At 38.2% G+C, this 27,732-nt stretch overlaps 1 protein-coding gene across 2 annotated transcripts in view; it reads left to right on the top strand.

The window, feature by feature from the left end:
* The window catches only part of PPP3CA (protein phosphatase 3 catalytic subunit alpha), a 323,930-nt gene that overhangs the window by 168,277 nt on the left and 127,921 nt on the right, over window positions 1–27,732 (top strand). For both annotated transcript variants that reach the window (XM_055587811.1, XM_055587812.1), the window contains exon 2: window positions 1,393–1,593. In XM_055587811.1, the coding sequence (XP_055443786.1) occupies window positions 1,393–1,593 (201 nt within the window). The remainder of the gene's footprint in view (window positions 1–1,392; window positions 1,594–27,732) is intronic.

Below are 27,732 nucleotides of genomic sequence, written 5' to 3'. Positions count from 1 at the left end.
AAATCTGTGCTGTTAGATTGCACACAATGTCTTGGCATAGGTCTACTATAAATCTTGCTTCTTTGAGAGACACTCTTAGGAGGTAAGTGGCCTACATTTAATCCATAACATTAAGAGAGGAGCTTCATATGGAGTTCTTATGCATATGGCATAATGCACATGGCAGGTGAAAGTTAATATGAAACAGTGTTGGTGCTTCTTCCAGATATTTCTGATAGGTCTGAGTTATCCTGTAAATGAACTCTTGTGTAAAATAAAGAAATAATGAGTTTCCCCCACTGAAGGACTTATTTGCCATTTATTAACCTTTATAATATGATCTCTGATCATGGACCTTTGGATGTCCTGGTACATTGTAGGAATTTAGTGACTATCCTCTGGCTAAATGAGTGAATGAATGTATTCAGAGATGTGAAGAATGAAAGTAGCTGCAAGAGACTGTCTTACTGTTAAAAAGTCAGGTGCATGGTTGGAAGACAGTATGTTTGGCTCTAAATCTGAGCAATAAGTGGGATCTGACATTACATCACGTGGCTTCTCTGGTGGCTCAGACGGTAAAGAATCTGCTGTCAACGTGGAAGACCCAGGTTTGATGCCTGGAGAAGGGAATGGCAATCCACTCCAGTATTCTTGCCTGGAGAATTCTATGGACAGAGAACCCTGGAGGACTATGCCTCTGACACTTTCTTAGGGCTTCTCTGGAGGCTCAGATGGTAAAGAATCTGCCTACAATGCAGAAGACCCGGGTTCAACCTCTGTTCCTAAATGCCAGTGTCTCTTTTCAATGTCATACTGTCCTCCTGCTGTTCAAGAGTTTCCTTTCATACATGCGCATACAAGTCCTGGTTTTCTGTTTGGTATTCGGTGCGTTTCTGCATTTTCAGTCTCAGATTCTTGCTCTCTCCTTAAACAGTGAGTCAGTCAGTTTACTCAGGGATGTGACTCCCACTGGTTGGAAATCTGGTCTGGCAGGCTGTTTCTCATTCCTCTGTCCCAGTGGAGGAGCCTGCTTTTTAGTGGAGAAACATCTATACCTGAGTCAAAATTGAATGGATGCATGGATAGTAAGTCTTTTCTTTTGCTTTTCTTCTGCTGTTCAGCCTAACAAACAAGTACCTCTTGTTTTTGTTATTCACTCAATCAGTGGCTTTTAGATGAATGAGATAGGTACTGGATGAATAAGAACTATACATTTCCTTTCAGCAGTCACATTACATCTTGAATTGAGGAAGGCAGTCTTTAGTTCTTGTTAGCCCTGGATCATATTTTGATATGAACTTTAAAAATGCTCCAATAGGTGGTGAGTGATAGGGATAGATATTTGGTAGCTATTATTGCATCTTCTGTTGTTGAGTTTCAATTAATGTGATCCTTTGATTTCTTCTCTTTCAGCTGTCCCATTTCCTCCAAGTCACCGGCTTACGGCAAAAGAAGTGTTTGATAATGATGGGAAACCTCGTGTGGATATCTTAAAGGCACATCTCATGAAGGAGGGCAGGCTCGAAGAGACTGTCGCATTGAGAATAATAACAGAGGGGGCTTCAATTCTTCGACAGGAAAAAAACTTGCTGGATATTGATGCTCCAGTCACAGGTAAGGCCTGAGGACGAAGGCTGTCCACTTGGAACCCACACTTGCAGTTTATAACTGCAAATCAAAAGTCTTAGATACCACTGAGTCTTCAAAGACCTTCATCGTCTTGCTCGTTTACCACCAAATCTGTACATTAGGAACTAAAGATTTTATACATATGTAAAATGTTTTTATTTTCATGTATTAAATAGCCATATGATGTGATGCTCTATAGAGTAGTGTACAGCTTAGAGGTGATGGAGGTGTTCTGAAGTAAAACCTTAACTAAGTGATATTGTGTTAGTAGAACACTGTCATGAAGAATCCAAGGTATTCATTGGGGAAGATCAGGCAAAGCATAGGAATATTCCCACAGTGGTTACGTGCTAAGTTAGAGCAGTAGTTCGTCTTAGACTAGCATCACTGCCGTCATCGCCTGGAAACTTATTAAACATACCATCTCAGCCCCCACCCCAGAACCATACTGCTCTAGATTTTTAGGGTGAAACCTAACAACCTGTTTCATCAAGTCATGTAGGTGACCTTGATGCACATTAAAGTTGGAGAACCACTGAACTCGAGGAAGAGGACCAGATTTCTCTCCTTCCTGTAGCATTCTGTGCCTAGAAAATACGTCTGTTTTTGAATGGTTTTTGTTCTTTCACTCCTTCAGAGCAGATTCATACTTTGCATAAGTGGAACTTCTCTTAGTCCATAATAATTAAATCTTGTCAAAAAGTTTAGTATGGTATAGAGGGTCAGTTAGTGGAGACTTTTCAGCTACACTTTGTGAAGTTTGCTAAATTTTCAGGTATTTGTTTTTAGAGAAGCTCAAAAGCATGTATTTTCTCCTTAACTATTATCATTCTGGCAAAGGGAAAAATTTAAACATAGGAGTTTATCCTTTTATAAATAAAAAGGATTTTTGAAATATATATACTACTGATTGCTTCTTTCTTCAAAACCTTCATATACTTTTAATATTATTGGCCTTGAAATATATTTTTGAAGGTGACTGCTTGGAGCAAGATAAGCTCTCTTGAATATCAGACTATACCTTCTTTGATCATAATACCTCTGAATGTTCCTATTCCAAAGAAATTGACATATACATTTTATTTTGGGTTAGCCATAATATTTCTCTTATTTGTAATTCAAAAAAATAATGAATGTGTTTGGGGCCAGGTAGCAGGAGAAATTGACTCCAGTGGTAAGTCAGTGTTGGACCAGTGGTGAATAAACCAAGCTATATACTTACCTTGTGTGCATGACAATGATCCCCATTTTCCATGTGTTAAAATGCAGTCATGCCTTATTATCTTTGACTTACAGACACTGTGGACATATAAGAACAAAACAAATATGAATGTGCTTTACTTTCTTAGATACTAAAATATGAAAAAATTTTAACATCTAAATAGTAGCATGGAATCCATCAGCAAAGAAGCTACCTTAAAAAACTGACTGTATATTCCACCAATAAATAGATGGCAGAATAGTAGCATTAAATGATCTCGGTATCATTTGGATTATTTGGTTTTGGCAAGAATGAATGGCTTAATATTTTATTATGATATAATGTATTATGATATATAGTATAGGTTATAATATCATGATTTTTTTCTCCATTTCACATGATAATGTGTGACTTCCAATGAAGAATTCATGTTAGACTCAGTAATGAGCCAGTAGGTGTTAATGAAGGTGATAATTATAACTAAAAGAAAACATGTGAAATAAGCATTTAAGGGAATGTGTTTTCCTGGATGCACTCAGCTCATCTATTTGATGAGGCTGTCTTAAGAGAACACATAGCATTCTGTAAAAGTTAAATTCGTGATGTTTTATCCCTGAACCTTTCTGGGGTCTGTTGACTAACTGCCCTCATGCTCAGTAGAGGCTGGGCGTCATTCTTTTTATCCCTGAACCTTCCTGGGGTCTGTTGACTAACTGCCCTCATGCCCAGTAGAGGCTGGGCGTCATTCTTTCTAGAGAGATAGCAGCTGTCACTTTGGCAAATTTCAGAACATAGATATGAAGAGACTTTAGAAATCAGGACTCAATGATGTATAACTTTCCCTGGGGGAGAAAAAATACAAAGTCTTTTAAATAGTCACAGAAGTAGCTATGGAGACATCGCAAAATATGTATCACTAGTGAAATATAACCCAAGCAGGAAAAACCCTTTCACTAGAGAAGTATTGTATTTCTTGATGAAGGCATGATTCTAAGGTAGAAGATTCCATTGCAGTGATATCTTTCCCCCTTTTCTATAAAGATGTGGAATAAAAGTAGTAGGGGTGATTTATTTTAATATTTCCATTAAAAGGAGGGGAAAAAAAACTTCTTTTGCATATAGTTTACCAGAAAGCTAAATTCATAGCTTTGCAATCCCACCCATGAGCTTGCAAACTGAAACACAGGACTGCAAAGTAAAATCAGGGTATACTGATTGGAGAAAATTACTGTGCCTTTGTATTTCAAGATACTTCTTAGAATTTATTTGTAACATTTTATGATACATGATTTTATTCTGAGATTTTATTTCATCTGGACAGCTGAACATGCAGCTAAATTTTTATTTTTAGAATGTTTATTATTTGAATAACTGAATCAATAAAGCTATACTTTACTGACACTGGGTTATGCAATAAAAGGCATAGTTTATCCTTCCAAATCTTCAGGGTAGTGAATTCTTTATATAGTTCAGAGTTCCACACTTAAGTAAAATGGAGACCTTAAGAAACAATTCAGAGGAGAAAGTAGAAGAAGAGGAAGAAGTAGAAGAGGAGAGGGAGAAAAAAGAAAATATTAGAGTTTATAAATAAGAATCTGTGAAAAAAGATTAAAGGGAAAGAATCAAGGACTTAGCAGAGAAGCAAGGACTTCTAATGTAGGGAGGAAAAGCCTGAAGCCTGACCATGTGGTGGTTTTCAAGTGGTATTAGAAATAATCTCTCACGCATGTCAGATTCCTAAAATATAAGGTGAGTGGTGTGGGTAGGAGCTGACCAGTAACTTTCTTGTTTGGAATTCAACTTGAACTGGAGCAGGTATGTAACATCACAAAACTAAACAACTGGCAAATATTTTAAATTATGCACAAAATCCACTCCCCAGCTTTCCCTCTTCTTTTCTTTTCTCTTACTTTTTATTAATAAAAAACATTTCACTCTTAGATGTTTAAAGACGAGTTGTGCTAACATCCATGCATGGTTTGCTCCTACTTAAAGAAAAATCCAGATAAATCTGGACACTATTTCATTCCTTTAGCATTTTTTTCATGTTTAAATTTACAAAGCTGTCCAACTTCCCTTGTTCCCTCCCCTTCAATTGTTTTTAAAGTGGTAAAAAGTATATGTTCATTTAGGATTTTTTTCCTTTAAAATTCTGTACTTTTGATTTTGGAGAAAGACCAGGAAACTGCCTAGTCCCAACCTGGCTCCTCCCATGTGTCCCCTGGGGAAGGAGATAAAGCTCTGTGTACCTTAACCTCCTGAAGCATAGATTTAGATAAGCCAGGAACCATTGCCATGGAAGTAGAGATGAGGATTAGTTATGGGTCCCCAATCAAAACAAGGGAGGTATGAGTCACATTTTGCTCTTTTCTCTAAACTCACTTGCTTGATTGGAATGATGGCTGTTTCAGAGATTTAATTTGAAGTATGTGTTTCTATATTGGAGGCAATTTTGTGAAGGAAAGTATTTTCCTTCTTTTTGAATCTTTCTTTTTTTTAAAATTGAGTTGAAGTTTTCTGTGTTCCCTTGCAAACGTACAAATGGATCATTAAAAAATGTGGCCAAATATCTGTGTGGCAATTTGTTATGAGCTGAATGTTTGTGTCCCCACAATAGTCATATGTTGAAGCCCTAATCCTCTTTGTGATATTTTTGAAGGTGGCATCTTTGGGAAGTAATTGTGCTTAGATGAGTTCTGGGGTTGGACCCGTATGATGGTGTTAGTGCCCTGATGAGATGTGCATGAGATGAGAGCCTTCTCTCTTTCCTCCATGTGGGGATTCAGTAGAAAGGTGGCCATCTGCAAACCAGCAATAGAGCCCTTACCAAGCACTGAATATGCTAGCACCTTGATCTTGGACTGTCCAGCCTCCAGAACTGTGAGAAATCAGAGTTTGTTGTTTTAGCCACCGAGTCAAACATATTTTGGAATAGTAGCCAAACTAAGATACAACCCATTTGGGAATTTAATTTACCAAACATTTACCTGGTACAGGTTGTGTGTGTTATACACAGGTGAGTAAGACCTGGTTTCTGCTCTCCCAGTGGTCAGAATATAAGAAAACTGAAGCAGGTATTTGCTGAAATATATGTACATCTAACTACTGATTAAATGAAAGGATATGACCAAGATTTTTTAAAGCAAATTTAGAAATATGCGACTGGATAGAGCTAACTTGAAACCAAAAAGTTTTCCTATCTTCACAATGGCTAAGGTTTCTCTGATAGAGTCCATTGATTATTATATTATGTCTTTGAGTTATAGAAACTGTTAAATAGCTTGGACCCTATTTGTCCTGAATATAGACTGAGAACTCTTTCAGAAGGTTAGGAACTGTGAATGATGAAACACATGAGGCGTACATAGTCCTTGACTAGAAGACTCAAGGGTCTATCTGGGGAGTTAGATACATAAATAGATAATTACTATAAAACCTGTTAAGGATTATAATTAAGGAGCCTATAAACTAGTATGGGAACTCAGAACAAGGACTGCAGGGAAGCCGAGAAAGTCTTGACAGATGACATAAAGTTTGAATTGGAGCATGTGTGATAAGTGAAATTTTACTATGTGAAAAAGCTAGCAAAGTCTGTTCTGAGCAGACACAACAAACAGCATATTAAAGACACTGATATTTTTCATAAAGTGGGAAGGCATGATCGTGGAGGTTTGCTGTGGGTAGACAAGGTCTCAGAAGGGTGTGAGGGGAAAGGGTGGGGGGTGAAGCTGAAATTGGATGGTCAGGGTCAGATATTAATCTCTTGTGAGCCGCACTCAAACATCTGGTTACTGTTCTTCAGGCACTGGGGAGTGCAGAGGGTCTTGGAGTAGGGGGGTTACACAGTGAAGTCTGTGGCTAGAATCCTGAATGAGATGAGTAGAGCGAGTGGGGAGGAGCTCTTGGGAGAGTTGTTGATCAAGAACCTTTCATCCTTGATCTGGGTGTCCCAGCAATGATTTTGGCAGGCTAGGAGAATTGGATCTGATTTTGACTACGGGGCCTTTCAAAAATGATAGTTCACATTGATCTTAAAATGTTTGATTAATTTTTACCTAATCAGTATCCATTAAAGACTTCTTGAATATGGTACGATGATTTATGCAGGAATCCAATTTATTACATTTCGCCTTCAAGTTCTCATATTTTCCTGTTTTTCTCTTTGACTTAGCAGAGAACATTTCCCTCATTTATAAAGCAGACGCAGACCAGGAGCTTGGGTCTTTGAAAGAAAATGATTTAGAACTCATTTTTTGCTCTCTGGGCCGAGGGGACCGGCCAGCATCAGCTGGGCAAACTGCTAATCTCTCTGGTCTGTCTGTTTCCTGCAGGGGGGTATTTGTCCCTAGGGCAGCAAAGGATTCCCTCGGTGGCTGTGCCTGCCATTTAGCATGTCAGGCAGTTGCCAGGAGAACCCTCTGGCTTTGTTCCTGGATGTGAGAATGAACCAGTGGCCAAGTTTAAGGTCATGGCATTCCTTCCCTTACAGCAGCTGACGTCAATTAGGAGAATTCCCCATGCCTTTCCTCTGGGGAGAGTGAAGTAGGGGGTAGGAATCCAGTGTCTTTTGAGAACTAAAAGATCAGTGTTTATTCTCTTTATACTATCATTTGTCACTATCAACGCAACATGGCCTTAGTTTATATGAGGATAAATATTACTTCTGGGGCATTTTGCCCACTTGTGATTTCAGTGGCCAAATCTTTAGGGCCTGCCCTGCAGCCAGAGGCCTATTTTGGTACCCCGCCCACTGCTGGCAGGTCAGCACATTTCAGGCTCAGCCTGCGGCAGCAGCACCTCAGTTTTTTGATGTTTGTGTTCCCCTTAATTTGGGCCCTTGACTTTAAAAAAAATTTTTTTTAAAGATGATGTTAAAAGGATAAACGGTCACTGCATGAGTGTGTCCTTTTCCCTGGTTTGTTTTCCTCCCTTGTTTTGCAAGGTTGGTCTTAGGAAACCCATCTTACAAATGAGAGAAGGGAGTCTCAGTTTACATCTGAGTTTCTTAAACTTGAACATGGATCAGAATCTCCTGGAAGGCTTTATGGAACACAGATTGCTGAGTCTCACCTCCAGACTTTCTGATTTAGTATCTGGAGTTGTTATTTGGTCACTAAGTTGTGTCATACTTTTGAGACCCCCATGAGCTCTAAGCCTCCAGGCTCCTCTGTCCATGGGATTTCCCAGGCAAAAAAACTGGAGTGGGTTGCCATTCCCTCCTCCAAGGGATCTTCCCCACCCAGGGATTGAACCTGCATCTCTTGCATTGCAGGCAGATTCTGTACCACTGAGACTCCTGGGAAGCCAGTTCTGGATTAGGGCCTGATAATTTGAATATCTAACAGACTCCCAGATCATGATGACCTCCTTGATCTGGGACCCCTCTGTGGGAAACACTGATTTAAGTATTGACTTGAAGTCTCATAGCTAGTAAGCTGAAGACCTTGTTATGCACAAGCATCTAGCAACATGACTCATGCCAAGCTATTACACTCTATTCTATACACTATTCTACCTCTGTACGAAGTTGAAAAAAATGAAGCATTTCAGTTCATTTGACTGGAATTTGTCCTTGCTCATTACTGCAGAAAACATATTAATTTTAAGCTTGCTGTTCAAGGTTCTCAAGAAATAGGAGGAATACATTATTTTGACTCAATTATAGTTTATTATATTTCAAATTAAAAATTAAATTAACGTAAGGGTCAAGACCAAACAATAGTGTTCGTATGTTTGAGGCACAGTGTTTATATAGTTTTTCCCAGTGAAAAAACTTTGTAGTGCTTATCTTGACATGCTCTTTGAGAGCTGACTGTAGAAAGTGACTGCCGGGTCTGTTTTTAAACGAAAAGGAAGGAAAACTGGAATCAAAAGCATCTGTAAGTGAATTGTGTGCTAATGAATATAGTATTATTTACCATCTGAGCCACCAGAGTATTAAGAATAGTTGAGCCTTAGGAATTCAGCATTTGGGTGCAGTGTACCAGTCAGTGATAATCTGTTCACATCAGTAGGCATATAGCACCATCCAGAAGAAGCATTTGGTAGTTACTACAGTTGCAGCATGATTGCATGTAGAGATACTTTTCTTTAAGGCGCAGTGCACCCTGTTCCTTTTCAGTTTGCTATGAGTCAGTACGTTTCACAAATAGTAAGTAACCTGTGTAAGTACTGTTTGTTAAGGCAGTGCCTGTAGTTGTTTCCATAGGAAGATAAAAAATCCCCAAGCTATTGCACTTAAAATCTGACAGTGATCACTTGCAATGATAATACTCAGATGGTTTTGGAGAAGGTTGAAATATATTATTATCAATACTACTGTGACTTTAAGAGAAGTAGTGAGTTTTTTAAAAATATTTAAAAAAATTTTTTAACTTTTAATTTTATATGGGGGTATATTTGATTAACATTGTTGTGTTTCTTTCAGGTGTACAGCAAAGTGATTCAGTGATACATATACGTGCATCTATTCTTTTTCAATTTCTTTTCCCATTTAGGTTGTTACATAATACTGAGCAGAAATCCCTGTGCTACACAATAGGTCCTTGTTGCTTATCCATTTTTTTTCTTTTTTTTGTAACAGTGTGTACATGTCAATACCAAACTCTAACTGTCCCTCATCCCCTCCCTTCCCCTTTGGTAACCATAAGTTTGTTTTCTTAATTCTGTGAGTCTGTGAGAAGTACTGTTTCAAACAACACTGAAAGACTTCCAGAGAAGGAAAGAGCATTTTGGATACCTTGAAAGAAAACTAGACATACTCCCCTGTGTCTACAGGAAATGCAGATTATATTCGTGTTTCCAGCTTATCTCACATTCCATTTTCTCATTGAAGTATCCCTATTAATTTTAGATTCCAATGATTTTATTTTCTTGTGATCCAGTAATGTTTACAGGCTCTTACTGGACATTCCCACATACTGGCCACAGACTTGTACTGGGCTGTAACAAAGTTTTCTCTGGTCCAGAGTGAAATTGTCTTTTTTCATTTTAGACAGACAAAAAAAAAATGTATGTACCTGAAGCTTTTTTTATGTACCTGAAGCTATGGTGATGATAGGTAGTAATTGTTTTTTATATATTCCATTGGGGTAGGAAGTTAATGAGTTATTTTTACTACAAGGCTGACATTTGTTAGGTTCTTGTTTTTTGCCACTCACTATTATAAACACTGTACTTTTTAACTCTGAGTTTTCACACAATCCTATGAAGGAAGTGCTGTGATCAGCTCAATTTCACAATAAGGAAAACTGGATCTCAGTGAACTTGAGTATGGTATCTAAGGTTATTGATCTAGAAAGTCCTAGAACTGGTATTAAAACCCAGGCAGTTCAATAGCATCTATTCCTATTTTATTTGGGGTTAGAAATTAATTTTATGGGTTCATGAAATGATTAAACTTGGGAGTAACCATATAGCGTGGCATTTAACTAGAGCTGACCCTTGTTTAACTAGGGGTTGAAGGGTGCTGATCCTTTATAGGGTTGAAAATGTGCATATAACTTACAGTTGGCCCCCAATATACATGAGGTTTTGCACCCACAAAGTCAACCAACCTCCAGTACTGTACTATTTCCTATTGAAAAAGAAAGAATCCTCAAGGTTCAAACCTGTTTTGCTCAAGGGTCAACTGTATGTTGTACTGAATTTTTTTTTGTTGTTTCAGGCTATTATCCTATTAAATGTTTACATCTGAGACCATGGGTTTTATGTTACGGTTCTGTGAATATTCTTCTGTTTCACATTGATTTTAATGTAAATACAGTGCTGATTTGCACACGGTGAATTATGTGTGTATAATGGAAATGCACGGGAACCTTTTAAGCAGAGTATGTATGTATTTATGCATATGTATGAATGTGTATGTTTCTATGTTGTCAGTAACATCATTTAAATAGCAGTTTTCTTTTTACTCTGTTCTTTTCTCCTGGCTGAAGTGGAAGATTTTTGATAAATGACATACTGGATAAATACATGAACTGGTCATAAGTAGCTTTTTATGGAAGAATCTGTGGTTTAATTAGTGGATTAATATGAGAAAAATATTCAGTTTTGAGACAACTGCTTTACCATTATTTAAAATGGCTATCTTCATATATAAAATGTGTTCTTTAAAATGTAAGTTAAATATTTTCATGTACACATCTTGCTAATGTTAAAACAGATTCCCTGAGAGAAGGCCGTTAAGTAGTTCAGTCCAGGCGTGGCTTTTGTCTTGGGTGTTGCATAGCTTTTCCTTCTACTATGTCAGGCTCTCCACCAGCATCATGGAGTGAGTGTCACCCCGTGAAGTCATGCAGAATCCACAGACAGGTTTGAGACCTAATTCAGCTGCTGAGTAAGGAAAAAAAGGAAAACTCAAAAAAGTCCAGTGTTCATTCCTCATATTAAAGCCTAGATGGTGTATATAGAATCCATTGTTGTTGTTGTTAAGCAGCTAAGTTGTGTCCAACTCCTTGCCACCCCATGGACTGTAGCCCACTGGGCTTCTCTGTCCATGGAATTTCCCAGACAAGAATACTAGAGTAGGTTGCCGTTTCCTTCTCCAGGGGATCTTCCTGACCCGGGGATCAAACCTGCATCTCCTGCATTGGCAGGTGGGTTCTTTACCACTGAGCCACCAAGGAAACTGATACACACACACTTACACACATTGATATATATATGTAAATACAAAAATACAATCCAAGAATAAATTGCTAACTGTTAACAACAGTTAACAACTTGATGTTGCTTTTATCATATGAAAATGACATTTCTAGTTAAATGTATTTTTTAAAGTAGGATTTTACTGCTTTTGTGATGATACAAAAAAAGCAAGCAACACACCCCACATCCAGGGGATAATCAAGTCTATTTCAGAGGTTTCTATGAAACAATATTGTATTTTAGTACTCTGAATAAGATTTCAGTTCCTGTTATCACATGGTTAGTTTTTGACACCAGTTTGGTGTGTGATATGCTCCTCTGTCATTAATCTGTATTCATATTTGACATTGTGGTCCAGGTAACAGGCAGTTTCAGACATAGCAGCATTGTTTCATTCTGTTCCTGAAGGTATTTAAGGTTTGGAAACCAAGTTTTTAAGCGTCAGATTCATGAGAGTCATATATGAGGGTGAAAGGAAAACATTTTTTTTAATAAGCTTTTCTTAATATTTCTCTTAATGCTCTCTGCTCTGAACTGTCTGTCTTACATTTGCAATGAACAAAGTCCTCTGACAGAGTAAAATTAGGATTCATGGAAAGAAAGATTGTAGGTAATAATGAAGGAAACACAAACTTACCAACCAAAATTGTCTTTTCCTCTTACAGCACCATTTGTAATGATTTATTTAAAAAGATATCTCAAGGTCACCATTTTATTTACAGTGACTTTCTTTTCAGATTCATATGTTTTGGTTGTATTCCATACTACATTGTTGGGTTGTTTGGATTTTACGATTAGTGTCGGATATTTTAATATTAAAAATCTATTTGGAATTCATGAATTTGATTCCATTTCACAAATGTCATTAGCTCATCATCTCTGAATATGCTATCTGATTTTAGATGCCATCTGGTGGTATACATTTGATACATCTAGTGGTAATTTGAACCACCATCAGTCTCATATCCTTTATTGCTCATGAAGGAGAATATTTTTGAAATGACTTGCAAAGACTTTTATTTCCACTTCAAACAAAGGATCCTTTATACCTTGCTTTCTGTTTTCTCAGATAAAAATGCATATTTGCTTTGGTCTTTATTAACATAATCTGAGTCTTTCTTAAGACAGCATTGACTTTGAAAATCAAGTTCCCATTTTAAGAAACTCAATTTAGTTCAGAGAAATATGTAGATATATAGCATCCCCCTTAAAATGCTAATTATGTATGTTTTTTATTTCATTTTTAAATGGTAAAATTTGATTGGCTATTTGGATACCATGTGATGAATAGGAGATTATCTGATAATCATCAACAGAAACAGAAATTGTTCATTGAAAATTCTCTTCCTCATATTTTAAACATTAAAGACCAACTCCTTCAAAGGTGGACCTTAGCTTAATCTTAAGTACTGCTTTTTTCACCTTCTTCAAGAGATAAGCTGGTAATACTTATTAAATATATATCAAAGCTAGGTATAAATTAGAAAGTAAATTGTCTGCATTATTGATATTAAATATCCATTCCACTTAAGAATCTGAATAAAGGAAGTGTTAAAAAGTACATGAGTTTTTTTTTTTTTTTTTTTTTTAGGTCCTTTCAAAATTATTTGTGGCTGGTTAAATTAGTATAGTAAGGTATAGAGACAGTGGGCCAATTTATAGATTCTGTGGTCTGTTCAACATTCTCTGATTATACCCAAAATTCTGGTCTAGCCATTTTAATCTGAAGGAAAAAAAAAGAGAAATGGTGTGAAAAGAGGTGAAAGAAGAGTGGTTTCATCTGTGCTGTCCAGATGACCTGCTGAGGTGTGTCTCCTAATGACAGTGCAACAGCAATTTTATTTTCATCCTATGTAGTGTGGTATCCAGGTTAAAAATCGTGGGCTTCTAGATTAGCATTCAGGATCTTCAAGGTCCTAGCTGTTTACCACTGGGCAAGATATTTCACCTCCATAAAGCTCAACTTTCTCATCTTTGAAGAGATGAAGTGTGAGTCCATGCCTGTCACTCAGGTAAAGTGAATGCTTCAGTGTAGCACTTAGCTAGAGTAAGGGCCCAGCAAACAGTAGCTGCTTTGTTATCATGGCTGTAACCAATTTTGTCACAGCTATTATTGTTGTTATGCAGCTAATATTGCAACTATCAGTTCTGTTCTATTGTTCAGTGATTAGGAGCACAGAGAGCCGTTAACTGTATCAGTGTGGATGTTATAGTAGACTCTGTATATTACCTTTGATGGATTTAAGTGATTACTGAGAGGGCTGTGGAACGAAAGATGAAACAGATAGGTCCTTATGCCTATAACTCTCCACTAATCCTTTGTAAATTGCAAGTGAGTTTTAATTTTAATTAAAGAGAAATACATTTTGTTTTTGTGGTCATGCTGTCAGTATATCAATTAGAAATAGACAATGAAAAAATGTTTTAAAACCTGTGTAATATGCCTGGGATGTCTTTAAAAATTAGAAGTAATTAACCAAAAATTGGAGGATGGCCCTTGCTCAAAAGTCTCACTTCAAAGTAATAATACTATGAATTTGATAGCTTAGAATCATTCAGATGCAAATATATTTTCATTTCAAATTTGAATGATTGAGCTTTTTAAAATATAGGTCCCTGTGCTATACAACAAATCTGGTTGTTCATGTATTTTATATATAGTGGTGTGTATCTGTTGATCCCATATTCCTAATTTATCCTCCCCCTGCTTTTCCCCTTTGGTAACCATAAGTTTTTTTTCCCCCCTATGTCTATGAGCCTGCTTCTGTTTTGTAAATATGTTCATTTGTATTGTTTTTTAAAATTCCACATAGAAGTGATATTATACAATATTTATCTTTGTCTGACTTACTTCACTCACTATGATAACCCCTAGGCCCATCCATGTTGCTGCAAAATGGCATTTTTCCATTCTTTTATATGACTGAGTAGTAATCCATTGCATATATACATATATGTGTGTGTATATATATATTTCATTATAAATACATATATGTATGTGTGTATATATATATAGTTTCTTCTTTATTCATTCATCTGTTGATGGACACTTAAATTGCTTTCATATCTTGACTATTGTAAATAATGCTTCTTTGAACATTTGGTTGTATATATCTTATCAAATTAGTTTTCTTTTTTTCCAGATATGTGTCCGGTTTTGAGATTGTTGGATCTTGTGGTAGCTCTATTTTTATTTTTTTAAGGTAACTCCATACTGTTTTCCCACCGTGATTGTACCAATTTATGTTCCCACCAACAGTGTGGGAAGGTTCCTTTGTCTCTGCACCCTCTCCAGCATTTATTTTTTGTAGACTTTTTGATGGTGGCCATGGGTGATTGGCTTTTTAAATAACATAGAACTTCCAACAAAATGTCCATTATCTGGATTTTTACATTTCCAAATAATGTGCTACTATAGATTACTCAGTGACATTTAAATCAGAAAAATGTGACAGGAAGTTCCATTGATTCCTTCCATCCCCTAACTGGCCACCATAGCGCCAAAAAATCAGTGATGTGTCCTGTGTATAAGATACATAAGATGCATTGACACATTAAGATGATTCAAATATTTTTAAAATTGTCATTGATTGGGTTGAGTCTGAGGAATTAGGTCGGGAGGACTAATGGGGACATTTCCATTCATATGATGGATATCTAGGGAACCTGAAGTAGCTAGGGAGTTTGTTGTTTTTTTTTTTTTTAATTTTTTTTTACTTTACAATATCGTATTGGTTCTGCCACACATCAACATGAATCCGCCACGGGCATACGCAAGTTCCCCATCCTGAACCCCCCTCCCACCTCCCTCCCCGTACCGTCCCTCCGAGTCATCCCGGTGCACCAGCCCCAAGCATCCTGTAGTGATGGCTAGGTAAATATGATGACAGACGCTCATTTCAAGAAGCAGACTGAGGGTAAATTACAACAGAAACAGACATGACTCTTTCGAGGTTAGACTGGAATACATTTGGGGTTTGACTCATGATGGGTTGTCCAGCTTAGAATGGTGGAGGAAAAGAAAAAAGGGATTATAGCAAAATAAGTGTTACGATTGATCAAAGAATCTGGGAACTGTCAGATGAACCCTTAGGAAAGGGAGCAAAGTACCAAAAGCCTGTCTACCGGGGGCTGATGGAGTGTGACTATATTTATCAGATTATTTAAGGGTCAGTGATGGTCATGATTTTAATGAAATCTTTTAAAAGTAAAGACAGTGTTTCTTTTGGAGCAGATTTGGATTTTCTGTTGAAGGCTTAATTCTGAAGCCCATGAGGTATTCACTGTGTCATTGGCAAATAATAAAATGAGTGTCTGTGGAGAAGGTAAGACTGAAATGGAGCGTGGCTGTGTTCCGTCTTGTGTTCTAGACTTTTACACATAGTATCTCCTTTCTGTGTGTCCTGAGAATGTCATCAGGTAAGGTGCTCTCTCCTGGTGAAGGGAACATTGGCTCTCAAATCAAACCGATGTAAGTTTTAATCCTGCTGCTGACAGGTTACTTCACACATCCCTCTCCATTTACTCATCTGTAGAGAGGATTGAAATACTTTCTACCTTACACTGCTGTGAGACAGGAGGCAATGTTCAGAAAATCCTCACACAATTCCTGAGACGTAGTAAGAACTAAGTGAATAAAAATGATCCTTTATTCCCACTGATACTGGTGCTTACGCACTCATACCACTGAGCCTTCAGAAGTACAGGGATGGATAACTATGTAACTATTTAGTAAGAAAAGAAAAATTATAAATCTCCCTCTGTAGTGGCTTACACTAAGTGATGATTAGTCATGGTCATAGGGATTTTGTTATTTTGTCTGCTAAATTTAACAATCGTTTCTTGGTAAGAAACATCAAACACTTGCTGATTTATTCAACAGTTACTTCATATTTGCCCTTTTGGTACAAGTTGAAAATCATTAATTTATGATCACAAATTCAAAAAATGCAACCCATAGGATTTATACAGACTCTCTTCTTGTCTTGCTTGGTTTACTTTCCCATCATCTGAACTCCACCTGTCGTCTGATGCACGTATGAGTTACTTGATATTTGTTTTAGTTTCAAGTGAAGTATAGTTGTTTTAAGGAGGGTCTTCTTGTCATTATTATTCTAAAAGATTATCTTTCTCTGAACGTAACAAAAAAGGGACAATGAAAATAATGATATTGGTGAAAACGACTGTCCAGCAGCGGAGGGAAAGAGTAAAGGAGTATGAATCAGGAATCCAGAGAAGTAGCGCCAGTTCTGACAATATCTTTCATTCAAGGGAAGATTATTCTAGACGATCTCAATGCTCTTTTCAGTTTTGATTCTATAAATGTGTTTCTTACTCAAAGTACCCATTACCTGACTTTAGAATGAATACTTAGATGAGATACTTCATTAACCTTATCAGTATTTTCTCCTGCCACCCTTTAAAAACGCCTCTGTGTCAAAGTAACTGATAACCCCAGTTTTTGTTATTCTGTGAGTTCATTTCTCCCATAGGAGGGTTTCCTGAACATTTCAGAACCACTGGTTCTGAAATAAAATATTTCCATGCATTCTTCGATAACTGGAATGACCTCTGTCATTAACAGCATAACCCTTTTTGTTATAACTGGAGCTTCCCCACCCTTCCCCACATGTGTTTCCTTCTTTTTTTTTTTTTTTTAAATACAGAAGGGCAGTTTTCCCTAAACATTTTTTCTGTAAGTGTATACTCTTTTTAGTCTTCTAATATAAGTAAATTGACTGCTTTTTATTTTGAATAAGTTTATTGTGACTATAGAAAAAGATGCATTATGAAAAGGGGATGGACTTGTGAATTTTAAGTAAAATATCCTGATCTATCACTATAATATAAGAAGAAATATATTTTTGGTCTCTGCCTCAGGTTCCTAAAACTCTTATAACTTCCTGAATGGTGGGGGCAGATAGAAGCATCTTACATAGCACTCCTAAACCCCTTGGAATTTCCTGGGTGATAAGAGTGTCCTTTGTTCTAATGAGGTGACTCTTGGTGGATTCCTGGAGAGTTCCAGGATGTGAGTTGTTCACTAGGAAGACCAAGCCATGAATAGAAGTTTGGAACTTTCAACCTTATCCCTCATCTTCTGGTGGGGGGAGAGGGGCCGGAGACTGAGTTAATAATCTATCACATCTGAGTGATGAAGCCTCCATAAAAATTCCTTAACTACAGAGTTGGGAGAGCATCTAGATTAGTGAACACGTCTCCATGCTGGGAGGCTGGTGTGCCCCAGCTCCACGGGGAAAGAAGCTTGTGTGCTTGTAATCCTTCCTGACTTCGCCATATGTGGTTCTTCATCTGGCTGTTCATCTGTACCCCTTAGAATATCCGTTATAACAAACCGGTAAATAAACATAAATATTTCCCTGAGTTTTGTGAGTCATTCCAGCAAATTTTTGAACCAGGAGCAGGGGTAGGCAGTTGTGGGAACCCTTGACTCTATAACCAAGGCTGATAAAAGTGTCAGTACCCTGGGGACCTGTTATTTGCAGGTTATTTGGTACCTGAAGGGCTCCACTGACTCCGGGTAGTTAGTGTCAGAATTGAATTAAATTACTGGACTTTCAGTTGATGTCTGAAGAGTTGAAATACTGGTTGGTAGGGGGAAAGAAACCCACAAATGTGGCGTCAAAAGTGTTGTGAATAGAGAAGCAATTTTCCTCTTATCATGCAGATGTCATTGACTCCTTTTATCATGATGTCATTGAATCTTTGGATTTTTTTTTTTTTTTGGTATGGTAAGAACCCACCTGCCAATGTAGGAGACATAAAAGATGCAGGTTCGATCCCTGGGTCGGGAAGATCCCCTGGAGGAGGCCACGGCAACCCACTCCAGTATTCTTGCCTGGAGAATCCCATAGAGGAGCTTGACAAGCTACAGTCCATAGGGTCGCAAGGAGTCAGACACGACTGAAGCGATTTAGCATGCACTCACCAGGCAGGGGGAGATTTTGATAATAGTTGTATATTGGTGCTGCTGCTGCTAAGTCACTTCAGTCGTGTCCGACTCTGTGGGACCCCATAGACGGCAGCCTACCAGGCTCCTCCGTCCATGGGATTTTCCAGGCAAGAGTACTGGAGTGGGGTACTAGTTGTGATTTAATGAACACTTTCATTATTCCTCTAAGGGTTCATGATTTCTAATATAGCTGATCACTGGTCATATCATTCCGTGTTATTAAATTCTTGACTTTTTAAAAATATTTGAATTTTTTTCCCTGTGATTATTGCCCTGCTGTAACAGTCACCTGATTTTATTTGTGAAAGAGACTAGAGACTGCTTCCAGCTGTCAGCCTCACAGTGAGAACACTCCTTTGGGGCAGGGCCTGGGCATGGCAGCGTCAGCCAGAGCTGGCTCGTGCTGAGTTAGACCCAGAACGCTGGTCCCCACTGCCATGGCCCACTGCCCTTCTGAGTTCTGTCCTCTATTTTCTTCTCAACAATAACAGAGAACATGGATGCTTTCACTTCTGCAGCATGTCAGTGTTAACTTTCACAACTTAATTTCTGTTGCCCATCTTGGGTTTTGTACACTACAAGTTATTCCCTTAGCAAGAGATTTGAGTGTTTCTACTCTTCCCTAGCCTGTAGTTCACATAAACTCACTTTTCCCCACTAACCTTTAAATAGAGTAAGCCCTCAATGTCCTTCTCATTTTGCCCTCGATCTGGAGCTTTCTTCGGCTTCTAACATCATATCTGGCAGCAGGGCAGAGGTAATGACCTGCGAGGTGTGATGTTTGTCCATTCCATGACCCTCCCTATTTAACTGCCGGGAAAGTTTCCTTCATTTTCCCCCATAATTACCTTTAAATGTCTTGAGACTTGAGAAAGTAGGGTTTTATGGAGACCACAGAATTCTAATGGGAGTCTACCACAGATCTCCATTTTCTGTTTCCTGTGGAAAATGGAATAAAATTGAATGTTTTGAGTTTCTCAAGCATACCCCTCTGGGTGGTAGAGTCAACTCTATTCATGATATTTATGCCTAAAGAGCAAACAACATTCTGCTCCACTCCTTGCTGAGGTTTCTTCCTGGCCATCAAATTTCTCCATTTGAAAACAGAAGGTGTGGGGACTTCCCTGACGGTCCGGTGGTTGGGACTTTGCCTTCAAGTGTCGGTGGGTATGGGTTTGATGCCTGGTTGGGGAGCTGGGATCCCACATGCCTCTTGGCAAAAAAAAAAAAAAAAAAGAAAAAGAAAACAGAGGCAATGTTGTAACAAGTTCAATGAAGACTTTAAAAATGGTCCACATCAAAAAAATCTTGTGAAGAAAAAAAAGGAAACAGAAGGTTTTTCATACATCAAAGACCATGAGTTACCAGTTTCTTATTTCTCATCTAGAACAGATCTAGGTCTACAGATCTTTTCATAGTGTGTTCATATGTAAATTTATCAAAAAATTTTATATGTATGTATCATAGTTTTAACTTCCTATGGCTTTCTGAGATACTTCTTTAGCAAACACTCAAATGGAACCATAAAAAAAGTACTACATCTGGAAGATACATTAAGGAGGAAAGCGGCTTAAGTAGTTGAGTGAAGGGAGTGAGGGACTCTCACTAATCAGCTCAAATAAACTCAGAACAAGTCACTTCAACTGACCAGGCCTGTTTTCTCATTGATAAAAGGAGCCAGACAGCATTGGTACCAGAATGACTCGCTCCCCACATTTCTTTGGTTTCATTCCTGGTGCTTGCCTTGCCCAGGAATCTGCCATGGCTCCTCTCCCGAGTCCCGATTTCAGGTATAATCTTGAACGCTCCCTTTCATTTCTCAGAAGTGTATTTGTTTTGTCACCCCCTGTTGATTTCTGTGGCTTCAAAAACAAGGGTAGTGTTTTTCTAGCTTCTTCTAACAATTCTTTATTTCCTTGCTTTTAGTCTCTGTTTTAGTATTTGCTTCCAAGGGATTCTCATCTCCTTTTCTTCCATCATTATGGATTTCCTAGATCTTTTTCATGTCTCCCAGGATTTTTCAGGACTTTAAATCTTACCCTGATCCTCTGATTTTCCCCTACCACCCCTGTTTTACAAAGCACTCCCCTCCCCAGTGACATGGTGTCTGACTCAAATCCCAGCTCTGTCACCCTCCAGCTCTGTGACTCTTCAAGTTACTTACACTCTCTGTGGTTCAATGTCCATCTCACAAAATTGTTGTGGGGATTAAGTGAATTGGTATCTATAAGCTCTTAAAGCACCATCTGGCACATGGTACATGGAATGTGATTGCTGGCCGTTGTAGAATTACTACCAGCATCCCTCCCCTATCCCCCCTCACTGTTATTCTTGGCCAAGTGAGGGTCTCATCTTCCTCTGACTTAGGTTGCGTATACTTTTATGTTATTTTGGATGAGGAAGCACATAGAAACTGATGCCTACAGATTTCCCTTAAATACTTCAAATTATGCATAATCTTGTATTTAGGGCTGAACACAAATATTTTATATTTCTCTAATCCTAGAACTCATTCTCACAATACTTATGGCCTTCACATGTTGTTGAGAAGAAATGTCATACTTTAAGAAAATGTTTTAGAAAAGATTTAAACCAGACTACAAGAATACATAAATGCAAAGGATTTATTAAGTCTCTTTTAACAAAATAAATCATATCCAAAGACTTGACCATTTCGTGATTTTTTTTTCCCCAACTCCAATTTTGTGATCTCTTAATGGAAAAAGTTACCCGCCAAGTAGTTTGGTGGTTTTGCTTCCTTGAAAAGAAATCTTTTGGGTCCTATTTTAAAAGAGGTAATATTCAACAAGTCATACTAAAGGAGACAATCTAAAGTATTTAGTACAGCCGTAGAATATCAAAAGAGTTTAAAACCCTAGAGCTCATTGAATTCAGTGATTTCCAAACTATTTGTTCACAACCAAGGTCTTTTAATGTAACATTATGTAAAACTTCATTATTATGCCCAACTCCAAACATAAAACAGAGACTGGTTGTGTCTCTGTTTCATATTTGTGATGCTTTCCTTCCTTGTGATCAAAGACCATACAGAGAGTGGGAAACATCTGCCTAAATTTCCCCTTCTACCTCTGAAGAAACTGAGACTCAACAGAGGTTAGTTGCATTACAAGGATATTCAACTAGTTAATGGTTGAGCTGGAGAAGGTATCAGCTGTTTTCACTCCTCTGTGAGCATGATTTCCATAGTCCATTCCACTTTTGTCCCAGGAAATTATTCCTATGGTTATCTGTAATCATTTGGAAAATCATGTGTTTCACAGCTGGAATTATATGGTTAGATTGATCTAGATTCGAATTCTGGCCCTTCCTATTTTGTTGCTTAACTGTACTGCTTCTTATCTTAAGGATAAGATTTTCCTTCCTGTGAAGCAGGTATGATAGTAATAATGGCATGTACCTCAGTGGGTTTTGGTAATGCTATTACATCAATAAATGCTATCTTTTATTAGCATTGATATGGTCATTATTATTATTATTATATCCAGTTAGCTAGTTCTATTAAATCAAATTATTTTGATTAAAAAATTAAAATTAACTTTAAATTGGATGGAAAAAATCTTCCTGCCAAACTGTTATTTAAAACTTATGCTCACAGAAGATTTTCATCATGTATTTATATCTGTGTCTCTATCTATATAAATCCTGACATCACTGCCTTTCCTGGTGCAGAAGAATAAGCCTGTGGTTTAAATATAACAACACTGATATTGAGCTGTTAATAAAAGTGCATATCATTAAAGCTGGATAGGAGTGTGGAAATCACCTAGAGTTTTATTTTACTGTTGCAAAAAATAGGCCCACTAAAGTTTGGATTTTTTTTCCTTCATCATACCAGGTTTGCAAAATCTTGTAGTACATCCAAGCACTAGCTTCTCCCTCCTACCACAGGCTAAATAAACACTCTGCCCACCACCAATCTAAATATTACTACTCATAGCAATGTTGCTAGGCTTAAAGGACATTTTCATGTAACTCTTTAGTTCCCCCCGCCCAAAAAAAAAAGCCACATACATACCCACCCACAAAACAACTAGCCAAACAGAAGCTTTGTTCTATTAATTCTTAAAAGCCATTGTCAATGCCCAGAATCTGTCTTCAACCTCTTAGCCGTGTTGTTTCCCTGATCCTGTGGCTGTGCTCCTACACAAAGAGGTAAAGATGGTGGCGTAGAGGAGTCTGAGGAGGACACAGGCATATGAGGAACAGTGTGTATGTGGGTTGTCACAGATCTGGGGATACCGAATTTAAGGGTCCAGGTAACTGTCTCAGTGCAAGGAAGTCTCATGTGTAGCTATGTAGCAAGTTGATATTTATTAGTCTGAATAGTGGTAAGAAAGCAGTGCTGCAATTTTGTCAACTTTTTTAAAAATAGGATCATTGTAGAATGTGTTAAAGTGATACCATGGTTTTTAGAAAGAAGGACAATTTAGAGATTTATGGTTAATATGTCTTATGGGAGTGAGAAAGCAAATGAATTCCTGGTGTAAGTTAGAGCCTGTCCTGATTTAAAAATTAAATCTGCCCCCCTTTGCATTAGTGAGCCTGGTGATTTCATGGGAATACACAAGTCTATACCTACTAAGACTCATTGTAGAAGAAGCTACATGGCTCAGAGGGAATCTGAAACAGGGAAGGGGTCAGAGAGTCCCATTCAAGATTTTCAAGGGAAGGGGAAGTGGGAATAACATTTTAGAGACATTTAGTCACAAGGGAACACTGACTAACAGTCTGTCTGAGTCACAGTGCTAGGTGCTTGTATACATCTTTTCATATTTAAAGCCTTTAACAGCACTGCAGTTCAGTAATAAATTTAGTGCCAATGGGATGCCAAGCACTATTCTAAGTGCTTGGGATATATCCATGAATAAAAAGCAAGATCAGTATATACCTCTCTTTATAGATGAGGTGGCTGAAACTCAAAGATCCTAAGCAGCTTGCTTAAAGCCCAGGATAGAAATGTCAGAAAAGAGATTTGAAAACAGGTCTCTGATTCCACAGTCCAGGTTTTGGGTCTGTGGCATGAATTGCTAGGCACACTCTTAATGAGTTGCCTACAAAATATGGTTAATGATACCTCTGTTGCCTATGCCATTGGCTCCTCGTGAGAATCAAGAAATGTTTTGGATTTGATAGGTTTTAGTTTCTTTCTTATGTCTCCCACTGATCTCTATGAGCACTATGATAGAGCATTAACCATATGGGCTAAGTCTGTTTACAAATATGACTCCTCTGGTAGAAAATGCATGTCTGCAGTCTGCAAACTTATCACTTGTTCATTCAGTCAGTCAACAAATATTTACTGAATGCTTCCATGCATCAGGCTAAATATAGGGGTGCCAGCGTATTCACTTTTAACTTTTATGCATTGGAGAAGGAAATGGCAACCCACTCCAGTGTTCTTGCCTGGAGAATCCCAGGGACGGGGAGCCTGGTGGGCTGCCGTCTATGCGGTCGCACAGAGTCAGACATGACTGAAGCAACTTAGTAGCAGCAGCAGCAGTGTATACCAGAGATCTGTTTAGTTTCATGAGATTCTTACCTCCTAGCAGACATGGATATTAAATAAATTACACATTGTTTATATTTATAATACATATTACAGAGGAAAATAGACACACACCTGTCTCTCTTACATCTGTACCTATTTTCCAAGTAAATTAGAAAATTAATGAATGATTAGGATAAATTCTTCTGCAAAGTGGCAACAGAGCACGGGGACTTCAGCATCATCATGTCAAGGTTTGGTACTGAGCTCCGCCACTTACTGAGCTTTGGGACTTGATGCAAGGTTCTCAGCCTCCCATGTAGTTTTGCAAAACAAGAATACTGGTTATTGTAATAGTGGAGTGAAAGAATATCAGAAAACAGTTTACAACACTGCAAGAAATATGAGTACAGGAGAAGATTTAGCCATTTTGATACTACTATCACGGGCTTCTCTGGTGGCTCAGGTGGTAAAGAATCAGCCTGCATTACGGGAGACCTAGGTTTGATCCCTGGGTTGGGAAGATCCCCTGAAGAAGGGAATGGCTACCCACTCTGGTATTCTTTCTGGGGAAATTCCATGGACAGAGGAGCCTGGAGGTATGGGGTCATGGGATTGTGAAGAGTCAGATGTGACTGAGTGACTAACACGTTCACTTTTTACTATCCTGTAGTAGAATGTTTTAGGAAATTTTCTTTTATCCATAGCCTTCACCTATGCTATTTACCTTCTTCTAAGGGTTTATTAAAAGGAGTTTTCTTAAACTGGTGCATGCCTCAGGACCGACTATAGGGCTTTAAAGAGTACATGTTTCCAGGCTCCATTGTAGAACATTCTTTTTCAGTAAGTGTGGGTTCAGTAAGTTAGGGAATCATCAATAACCCTAATTTATACCCCAAGGTAAAAACTGATGACTTTAACAATGACACACAGAGAGGTTGCACACATGGCAGAGCAGGAATGTCAACCATTGACAATTATCCCAGGACCTTGCTTTGTGTATCTGCCGCTGAGTAGCTATTAACAGGCACTTGGAAAAATGCAATCAGTAAGCAAACAAATGCATATCTAAGAATTTCTGTAGAGTTTAGATATTTCTTTCAGAATTCCAAAATGATTTATTAATTGACCAAATGAGTTTTACTAGCCTAGAACATGAGCGCTTAGAGAACAGGGCTTTTTTTCAGTGTCATTGATGTATTGCTATATATTAGGTGCTCAGTAAACATGACTTGAAGTGAATCGAGTGAATTTTGAAAGCCTTCAGATCTTTTGGAAGTGATAAGATGGGTGAATTATAACCTGCAGGAATTTTCCGGTGATGGTAGATGAAGCATATTGATTATTTTATTAGGTGTCTGAGTAAAATCCTGATGTAGGTGTATCTAGGAAAGATACAGAGACATCGAGTATATGTATTAAGTGTGAAGATGATTGGAGCATGGTGAACAATGCAAATATGAAAGTCTCATCTTTTCACCACCTTTCCCCTCAGCCCCTTGTCCTTTTTCCCAGCTCTTCGCTCCTTGTCAGCTAGTTAAGTATTATTAATATTTAATCACTTGAGCTAACATATAAAATGTTTATTGCTTTTGTATTTCAAATCTGACTGATGTTTGTGTTTGTAATGTAGTTAACTGTGACTTGAGAATTATTGTGAGGAATTACCTTCTTGAGAATCAGAGGGATTCAAGTCAAATAGCCCAGGTGCTTTGCAGTGTGTTCTGGCCTTTGATTCCTGTGATTTTCAGTAAGACACAGCAGGATATTTCAGTTTTCTATGGAGCTTTGTGTAATTATCGGGAAAATCATGTCTTGAGACTTTAAATAACTAAAATTCTGAGTGATATATATATTTTTAATGCCACTATTCTTTTGAGATTTCAGTAGATATTTCAGAAATTTTAAATTACTGTCTGTGGGACAAAGTCCCTACTGTATCATGTATTATGGTTCTTAATTGTGATGAGGATAATGCAGAGCAGAAACTGCTAGAAAATAAATAGGGGATTTTCCTTGGAAAATTATTGAAATAGGGGCGATGAGGCAAACAGCTTGGACCTCCTGATAGTTCAGTTCACTTCAGTTCAGTTGCTTAGTCGTGTCCAACTCTTTGCAAACCCGTGGACTGCAGCATGCCCGGCTTCCCTGTCCATCAGCAACTCCCGGAGCCTACTCAAACTCATGTCCATCGTGTTGGTGATGCCATCCAACCATCTCATCCTCTATCGTCTCCTTCTCCTCCTATCTTCAATCTTTCCCAGCATCAGGGTGTTTTACAATGAGTTGGTTCTTCGCATCAGGTAGCCAAAGTATTGGCGTTTCAGCTTCAGCATCAGTCCTTCCAATGAATATTCAGGATTGATTTCCTTTAGGATGGACTGGTTGGACCTTGCAGTCCAAGGGACTTTCAAGAGTCTTCTCCAACACCACAGTTCAAAAGCATCAATTCTTCAGTGCTCAGCTTTCTTTGTAGCCTAACTCTCACATCCATACATGACTACTGGAAAAACCATAGCTTTGACTAGACAGACCTTTGTTGGTAAAGTAATGTGTCTGCTTTTTAATATGCTGTCTAGATTGGTCATAGCTTTTCCTCCAAGGAGCAGGCATCTTTTAACTTCATAGCTGCAGTTACCATTTGCAGTGATTTTGAAGCCCCCCAAAATAAAGTCTGTCATTGTTTCCTCACCTATTTGCCATGAAGTGATGGGACTGGATGCCGTCATCTTAGTTTTCTGAATGTTGAGCTTTAAGCCAACTTTTCACTCTCTGCTTTCACTTTCATCAAGAGGCTCTTTCGTTCTTCTTCGCTTTCTGCCATAAGGGTGGTGTCATCTACACATCTGAGGTTATTGATATTTCTCCCGACAGTCTTGATTCCAGCTTGTGCTTCATCCAGCCCTGCGTTTCACATGAGGTACTCTGCATGTAAGTTAAATAATCAGGGTGACAATATACAGCCTTGAGGTACTCCTTTCCCAACTTGTAACCAGTCTGTTGTTCCATGTTCAGTTCCAACTGTTGCTTCTTGACCTGCATACAGATTTCTCAGGAGGCAGGTCAGGTGGTCTGGTATTCCCATCTCTTTCAGAATTTTCCACAATTTATTGTGATCCACACAGTCAAAGGCTATGACGCAGTTCAGTACCTCTACTCAAAATATGTTGCTGTGTGGCACTCACTGTAAACTGAGCAGTCTTTTCAGAATCAACACTGATTCCCCAAACTTAAGAGGATAAAAAAGTCACCAGCATATCTTGAAAAGAGAGCTTTTAAATGATTTCTGAATCAGCGTTGCTTAAAGGTGCTTATCATGGATTGCTTTAATGTTGCAAAGTCATCCATCACATACTAGAGGCAACATTAAGAAGGTGTTTACTGCTTCTGGTCATTAGCATTTGCTTGAGCAATCCCTGCCTTCTAGCAGTTTATCATCAAATGCTGCAAACATATTACGTTCATATATAGTAAGGTAAAATTTGTCAAACCCATCCTTAGGCATTTAGTAACTGTCTTTTCTTGCATGACACATCTTTGTAGGCCTGTTTTCAGTTTATAGCCACCTCTACAGATATTAAGCATATAGCTGCCATTACTGTGATTGCTTTTTAACTTTAGGGTAGAAGTCAGAGGCTGGTAGCTGCTCCCCCGTGCTGCCACCTGTGGCTGGCAGTTTTGCACTACCAGTGTCGTGACGTGGCAATCTAGGTGACCAGCATCTTCTGCACTGTACAGGGTACAACCCTCATGGTCCTTTGCAGCTACCCTGAGCGTGCACACCATTCTTTCTTG

Source organism: Bubalus kerabau, chromosome 7 (assembly GCF_029407905.1).
Source record: "Bubalus kerabau isolate K-KA32 ecotype Philippines breed swamp buffalo chromosome 7, PCC_UOA_SB_1v2, whole genome shotgun sequence".
Classification (NCBI taxonomy): Eukaryota; Metazoa; Chordata; class Mammalia; order Artiodactyla; family Bovidae; genus Bubalus; species Bubalus kerabau.
The sequence above is the reverse complement of the archived record's forward strand: the minus strand, read 5'-3'. Positions and strand labels throughout refer to the sequence as shown.